General features: G+C 39.8%; 1 protein-coding gene across 1 annotated transcript; it reads right to left on the reverse strand.

The window, feature by feature from the left end:
• Window positions 1–815: 815 nt before the first annotated feature.
• Window positions 816–6,157, reverse strand: LOC135471319 (uncharacterized). The gene is made up of 2 exons (XM_064750500.1): window positions 5,225–6,157; window positions 816–3,676 (listed from the first exon to the last, which is right to left on the reverse strand). Exons 1-2 carry the CDS (start codon window positions 5,454–5,456, stop codon window positions 2,943–2,945), a joined length of 966 nt encoding a protein of 321 aa, XP_064606570.1. The 5' UTR covers window positions 5,457–6,157; the 3' UTR covers window positions 816–2,942.
• Window positions 6,158–8,707: the final 2,550 nt, after the last annotated feature.

Consider the following 8,707-nt stretch of genomic DNA (forward strand, 5'->3'; position numbering starts at 1 on the left):
AGTTACTTTCTTCTTAGTTTTAGTGTAATCACTGTTATTGGTTGTTAAGGATCTGCTCATATCAGCACTGACGACAAAGCTATGCGAAACCATTCTCAAGTCACTATGTAAGAGAGTTAAATTTAAATACAAGATCTCAAAATATGGAGATCGCTTTTGGAAGTTACCCTCTTTTAAAAATATATATAAAATGTAAAAAAAAATGATATAAAATATTAACAATAAGATTAAAGAACTTAACCTAACATGTAATAAACAAAATGTTTGATTTCCACTGGATAAATAATTTAGCATTTTTAATAAGGTTTACCTGTAAAACAACGAGAATGAATTACTACTGTTATGAGCATTCAGTTTTAATTACATGACAGTTGCACGTGACAGAAAATCGGTGTCGGGTTAGAGTTTTACTGACAGACTGAGCATGTTTCATGTATTATACTCTCCCTATACTCGCAGCGCACAATGACTAGTTACAGTATTGTAGCTCAAAAATAGTCTGTTAATTTTAACAGAAAGACCCTAGAATATATTGTTACTATAACATAATGCTGTGTCACATTCAACATAATATTATGTTAGCCTAATACAATCTTTATGTTGAATCAATAGAATTCGTGTGCTATATTCAACAATAATCTGCAGCAATGATAGAAATACATTCTAGCACCACTCAGACTTTCTGTTAAATATAACAGATTGGTTTTAGAGCACTTTTCCCCCTTAATGTTTAGCTAACGATCCCGTTTCTAAACAGCCTTATTGTCTCGCTTTGGCGTTTTACTGCTAAACTGGACCTGTCCAATTTACCTAGCTTTCACTCTGTAGCTCTCCTTCGATTTGCTCATCAGTAGAAGTGCTGTATTTGTAGCTATACACATCTAGGCAGGTGCCCCTTCATTGTATTACTTTGTATGACATACTATTCCATGGTGCCTTTGTCGATTAAACTTAAAATCGTGGTGGTGGTGTAGATCGCTCTTTGACTATACCCGAAAGTATGCTCTGCAGCAAAGACCATCAGTACTGTATCTAGCGCTTGAACAAAGAGGTCGGCTAGTTGATTCCACCTGAATGACTTTGATGTCAGGAGAATTGGTGGGTAACTGGAGAGGTGCTTTGTCTAGTGTTCTTCACTCCTCCAGCTGACCACCGTCATACAACTCACACAGCCTTCTGTTTCGCGATAAATGGAGTCAAAATAAATCAATATCAGCGAAAAGACTAGATTACTCGACATCTTTGTGAAAGTATATAGTGTACTATGTAAAGCTGGTATAACAAGGCATCGCCACACAGTACTGTGTAAAGCTGGTATAACTTAAACCATCGCGACACAGTGGCTGTTTTCTTGACGCATATAAGTCTTATATATGATGTGATATGTTTTCCAATATTGTCATTGAGGGGAAATTCTTACCAATGCGGTCGCTGTGAGTTCAAGTCCAGCTCATGCTGGCTTCCACTCCGGCCATACGTGAAAAGGTCTGACATCAACCTACCGATGGTGGTGGGTTTCCCCGGGCTCTGCTCGGTTTCCTCCCACCATAATGTTGGCCACCGTCGTATAAGTGAAATATTCTCGAGAACGGCGTAAAACACCAGTCAAATAAATAAATAGATAAATTGAGGGGAAACATCTAGAATCAGCAGAAATAGAAGCATATGCATTCATACATTATCTTCACTATATACGTTTATTCATTCTGTACTTAAAACTGATAACATCTGTGACACCATGCAGGAGCCTTAAGTTGCTGATGTGGAAGTCCTCTAGAAATTTCTAGTACACTTGTTGCACCCGACATAAAACGGGACCACTGCATCTTGTACTGTTAGCATCAAGTGGATTTGACATAGCCATGATGACAGTTTATATAGTTTGTATCTACATTCTGTTTAGGTTAATGTCATTTCTCTTTTCCAAACCCTCCGTCGTGCCAAATGTTCTATCATTTCGTAAGTTTGTTTACTTTATCTAAGCCTTCCTGAAGAATGAGTCACTTCGTCTACAGCGATGAAGTGGATGCATATGGATTGAAAATACCATGGCGCCTGTCCGCATGCCTAGGCATGAATACACGGGCTTAGTGGTCAGAACTGACACAGAAGCAGCCTACACACCTTCATAATGTCCGCCGTTCTCTCATGCTTCGTTGCAGTATAATCATAGACCAAAAGGAGCGGTGCTTGTAATTCCTCCGAGTTACAGGTTAATCAAAGCTAGGTCATTCTGTGACCTCACGTCTGCAGATCGACTTTAGTCGGATACTCTCATTGGTAACGACAGATTCTTCCCTTTAGCACTTTATTGGTTAAAATGTTCCACATATTTGAATTAAAACCAATATGCCAGTCAGCCCTGAATTAGATAAAATGATGACCTCTGGTGTAGGGCAAGAATGAGCTTACACAGTGAAGGAAACAAGGTCTTCCACGCCCAGCTCCTTCTTCAAATTCGTGAAACATACCCCGCAAGAAAATGTCTGTAAAATTCATCGTTGTCGGGAAATCTTGTTTCATTAATTTTCAGATGACATCCTATTATAAACATGTCGGCGTCAAAGGTAACCTAGTGGATTTTTAGATTAACGGAAGAGGTAATACCCTGTATCAAGACGACATTCTGCCATTCGCACATATCAGAGGCAACAAGATAATAATTGTTGTACATTCCTTCAAAAGGACAGTGTTAATTCCATACACACAGTGAAGACATTCCTAACTGATTATTACCGCTGAGGGAAAGATTCTACCAGCTGTGTGTCCATAAGGGTAAACTGAACATTCTACATGGAGTCATTTAGTGTAATGGTTGTTTACAAATTATATTGTCAAGTCTCAATGTTGAACTCAGCCATCAGTATTGTGGAAAGGGGACGTCAATTCATCTGCTGATAATTTACACGACATTGCATTCTTCTCAGCGTTCACCAAGGGCTTTATGAAGTTCCATTTGTTAGCGGCTTGTACGTGATCTTGGCAAGAAACTTGTCCACGTGGCTGTCAGCAAAAATCAAAGTTTTCCTTAAAGCCTCGTGACTTTTGGCCGGTGGGGTCTGGACTGCTCTTTGATATTTCACCTCTGTGTGTAACGGTAACTCAATCAACTGATTCCCACGGGAGTGAAGAGTGCATGCTACGACGGCATTGAAGGGCACAGTTTCCAACAACTCAATACTATTGTCTTGTTGTCGCTTGGTTTTCTTTGTGAACTTAAGTTCATTCTTGTCACCTATTGGATATACTCTTACCGGTAACTCTGTTCTTGTAAGGACCTCCTTCACTCTATGTACGCTTACGGTATCATACGCATCGGTATGGCGATTTTTCCCCAGGTCTACAATGTAAAATTGCCCCTCTTGTTTAACTCGCAACAAAGCAATTTTTCTGCTGCTCGTAGAAACCTTCAAGAACCTTTCCAGCTTTCGTTTGACCTTCCCTCTCAGATTGCTATATTTGATGTAACCTTCGTACATAGAGTTCACTGTCAAACACTCATTACCGTCAATGTGACCTTTGACATAATCGGCGCCGTTCTCGGGTCGTGACAATTCGTAATAACATGTTATCTCCGTGCACGTAAGGAAAACACGTGGCATGATTTCCAGCACTTTGGAAATCGACCTAATGCCATTAACCTGGTCAGGAGAGTTGCTTTCAAAAGTGAACCAACCTGTAAAAAATAAGACAAAGATATGCTTTAGTAAACAGCAGTGTCATTTCCCATGTGAGTTCATAGATGACAGAAACAATAAAATATGACAGGGGCACAGGCAAGACATTGATCATGTAAAAATGACAAATGTTCATTTAATAAAGATGCGGGGTCGGTTTGGTGAAGCAGTCGCTAAACTGCGCCTGGCGTCATTTCCATGACAACATACTCTAAAGAGACAAGTTGCCATGGTAAATGCGCTTGGCGCAGCGTTGTGACAGCTTTGTAAAACGGCCCCCCAGGGGATCGGGTCGTGGTCGAGTATCTTTCAATCTCACGGACAGACGAGGCACAATCCCGGCCTGTGACAGAGCATGTATACATTTACTGCTCTCGCTGTTCGTGTGGCCTTGTCTTCCACCAAGATGGTGTGTATATCTATACACGTGGGAAGTTCGTGAGTAGCTTGTCTATGATTAACGCTGACCATTCGGATTTCCTCCACCCATAAATATGTCCGCAATAGTATAGGCCTAAGTAGAAAATGCTTGAGTTTGGCGATTAACAAAAATCAATAAATAAAACTCAAAATAAACAAAAATAATATTTCTACTCCTAGCGAGGTACAATGTAAACAATTTTCCTCACTTTTGGGTTTTCAGTGCTAAATAGGACCTGACCAGCTTACCTAGCTCTCACTCTGTAGCTTTCCTTTTGGTCAGCTTATCAGCAGAAGTACTGTATAAATCTGGTTACCGTGCCCCTTCACTGTACTACTTTATATGCCATATTTAACAGTGCCTCTAGCTTAAACTTTAAATAGTGGTGGTGGTGTTGGTGTTCTGGAGGTACATTTATTTATTTGTTTGGTGTTTTACGCCGTTCTCAAGAATATCTGCCTTATACGAAGGCGGTTCAGAAGCTATACAGAGTCTAGGCTGTTTGTCTTTGAGTTCATACCTTAATATATAGGCCGTTTCTGAGTTGCGGGTCCTTTCAAGTGCTAAGATACATGCACCGGTACTAAAGGGGCGTGGCGTAGCCTACATACGTTCACATTGTGATTATGCTTTCATGTGCGACCACACGAACCAGTTCTTAACTCAGTTTGCTACCCCTTTCTTCTGTATTTTTACGTAAGCCTTGTTGCTTGTGGAATATTTTCATGTCATTGGAGTCATGACACTGAAGATAATGTTTGTGGGCCGACGGGGAAAATCGCTTATATTTATTGTGGGTCTGACAGCAACCTGCGGATGGTCGTGGGTTTCTCCCGGGCTCTGCCTGGTTTCCTCCCACCATAATGCTGGCCGCCGTCGTATAAGTGAAATATTCTTGAGTATGGCGTAAAACACCGATCAAATAAATAACTAAATATATTTATTGTCTTTCGTTGATGTTAACTGAGGAGTGTCATAAGTGAAATATCTGTTTTTGGTATTTGTTAATTTACCAGCAAACAAGTTAAAGAGAACAAACTGTAGAAAAGCAAATATATCAGGGCTATAGCTTCAAGACATTAATCGCTATGTTTATCTAAGGCAGTATAAAAATAACTGAACCTACCCTTATATTCCGTAGGTATGAACGCTAGGCATTTTTCAGACGGGTTGGGCGTGGGTACACGGGCTAAAACTCGACTTCCGGAGACATCCCTGAAAAGGACCAGGATGTCTTGGGACGGGTCTGTATGGCCACTCCCATCACGGGCTGCCTTTATCACCTGCGGTAGGAATTCCGAGGATAAAATCTCCTTGATCGTCTGTGGTTTATCGTCCCATATAAAAGATGTATCCATGTTTGCTTTGTGTTGACTTGCCAGCGAAAATTTCTTTTCGGAGGAATTTGATTTCGTCACAAAGACAACAATCCTTACTCTTCAAGAAGTTCTAGTCTAGTCTAGTCAATGGTTTTGAGATTTGGGTGAACGCCAACCCTTCCGCTCGAATTAAATGCTGGGTGTTAGAAACCAGCTTATTGCCAACACAGACTTTTTGAAAAACAAATATTCACACACTTGTTTGTCTTTGATGTACTCCGACATTGGTATAAATCCTCGTGTAGGCTTGGCTGTTCTTTTTATCTGGTGATCCCGTAACCTGAAGACAAGTTAATAAAATAATCACACCATACGACAGCCATTCAGCCTCGCAACTGAGATAGGACAGGTACACAAGTCCTCTGCCGGTCAATGTAAAGAAGGCCCTTTAACGACGTCAGCCAAGAGCGAACCCATGTGAGCTGAAGAACGCAAACTAACCATCTTCCTTCGCCTCGATCAGTGATGTCAAGTCGCAAAGAGTTCAGATTTAGTATCCCATGACCTTCTCTGTGCATTAAGATAGGCGATACACATTCGAGCGCGAGAGGCCAGGAATTGCCCTAGAAAATGCACGTATAGTTGAGAATCAGTCGGACAAGATAGTAGCACTGTCTACACAAAAGATAGATTCCTCTTCAGTAACAACCAGCACCGATCTCTAGCTGAGACTTTGCTCAGTAAATGTCTATCCCTTGAAAACTACCAACTCCCTGAGTTTTCGTGGGATGTACCCACTAGAAATGAAATTCGCATACAAACTCTCCCTGCTCACGATGACTCTAAGCACAGGCTTTCTATCAGACCGGTTCTTTCTCAATAGCTCCTTTTGGTCTATTCAATTCACAGAACTTTGGGACTTTTGTACCATAGAAAACCCCTGGACCGTAAACGCGAGAATGCGGCTGTATAGCTATAATAGTTCTCCTTTAACATGTTTTGGTGCCGGGTTCTGTGTAAATAGGCCCCAAGCAAAAAACAGTCTGAACATTGCTACAGTGTTAACAGTATATTCAGAACATACCGTGAAGTATTAGTATACTGGGCTATACTTGAAGACATTTAAGTAGTGGTAAGCTGTAAGGCTATGATCAGCTTTCGACGACATGTGTTAATCTCTCTTGTAATGTGGGCAAATGCTTGAGCTATGGGGCTGATGTATGCTGAAAACATGGGTCGCGTTTAAAGAATTTTGTAAATGACCACATTTGTGGGACCTTGCATGCATACACGTTTATGTACACTCTTAGGTTGTCTTAAACACACTTAAACAATCAATAAATCACCGTTTTACCTTCAATATAAGATACATGGCTGGATTATTTATTTATTTATTTGATTGGCGTTTTACGCCGTACTCAAGAACATTTCACTTATACGACGGCGGCCAGCATTATGGTGGGGGGAAACCGGGCACAGCCCGGGGGAAACCCACGACTATCCATTGGAAATGCTTCCGTTCCATCGTTATCCAGTCATTCACGTCTGCGGACTGGTTAGCTCGTCAGTCCTGGGGAAAGTTTTCGAATTACATGCATCACTGAACATCCCAAATTATATGATGATCTATATTGAAAGGTTATGAAATGTGTAAAACTATAACGATCATCTCTATCTAATACGGTTTATGGCGAAAATATATATATATATATATACTTTCAACGCGATGTGAGGTCGGCCTATTCGGGTCGGTCACGCAAGGATGGGCAATAGCTATATGAACCTGAATATGAGCTTTATGGGCTGTGTTATAGCTGGTTGGGTGTGTTCTTACAGTTTAATGAGCTGTCGGCTATCTCCGAACTTGATAAAATATTTACCTTACCTGTGACCTAAATTTTAAATATCCTCGTATAGGCTCAATTTATTTCTTCTCATATACATATCATATGTTCAGTGGAATAAGTGGATATCTTGCAAATTACTACCTTCTCATTGGATTTTCGTTCACTTTTGCGGATAGGCCTACTGATACACTGACAATGGAAAGATTCAGCGCGAAGTTGCGTCTGTTATATTGGATAGATTGGCGAAGTTGCGTCTGTTATATTGGATAGATTGGCGAAGTTGCGTCTGTTATATTGGATAGATTGGCGAAGTTGAGTCTGTTATATTGGATAGATTGACTAACTTCATGTAAATATACCTCCTGATCCTACAAAATTTCACCTCTTCAATTACAACCATCTCCAACAACATATTTTTTGTTGCACTGCATGAAGTATCAGAAATACAGCCGTTTTGTTAAATTTGGACATTTGGAATCTTTCATGCACTTTCTGTTGGGTTTTCCATAAAATTTTAATTAACACTTAATCATCCTTCCGATGTGAGGATAGGTAGACGTTTTAATAACAAAACTAAGCACAAAAACCCTTCTTTGAATTGGAAATTTATGGACAGCCTCTATGGAAAAGCGTGCAGGTGGTGTTATCAGAATGTCTTGTTTACTCTCGGCTATATCATGGGTGAACCATCATCTAAGCAGATCTATCCTATGAGATGTGACTCATATAAGTATATTGGCTCGTTTCAGTGGTTTGAATTGGACATGTTTTTAGTAGTCGGAAAAGACAGCCAAAGATATGTGGTTTACCCTTAGCACTACGGTTTATGGCGAGGTAAACATAAATCAAAGAAATATATAAAATTATAAGAAGTGTTATTTTATAGACACGTACATCAATTTTTAAGCAAACTATATATATTCTGACATTAGATCAGTTATAAAGCAGCAAATGTGAACTCTGACGGGAGAAGGAAGACCAAATATCCTTTGCGCACCTCCCACCTGATCATTCCCACAATGCAAAGGAAAAACAGGAGATATGTAGCTGTAACAAATTTCTTTACAGATTTCTGAAGAATAGTATCGGTGGGTGTACACGAACACTTAGGCCTATGATGGAAGGATTAAGGCTATTTTTCCTTTCATCTCTCCAAAGCAAAAATTCCGAACCTGGCCCGTGTTTAACCCAAAACATTGATGGAATAACCATGTATATAATTTGAAAGGTAAAATACTGCTGATTTCAAAAATGCTTTCAAAATTTACATGCCATATTTACAGTGAAATTAAACAGAAAACTGCAAAGATTCAGAGCTTTTTTTGCCCTTTTTCAACAATTTTAAAGTTTTATGGTCCAAGTGCTAATTAAAGTAAAAAGCGGTCCCACAAATATTTAATATTCACCCTAGAGTTTTCTAGTTATTAAAATGGAAAATATATC

Source organism: Liolophura sinensis, chromosome 7 (assembly GCF_032854445.1).
Source record: "Liolophura sinensis isolate JHLJ2023 chromosome 7, CUHK_Ljap_v2, whole genome shotgun sequence".
NCBI lineage: Eukaryota > Metazoa > Mollusca > Polyplacophora > Chitonida > Chitonidae > Liolophura > Liolophura sinensis.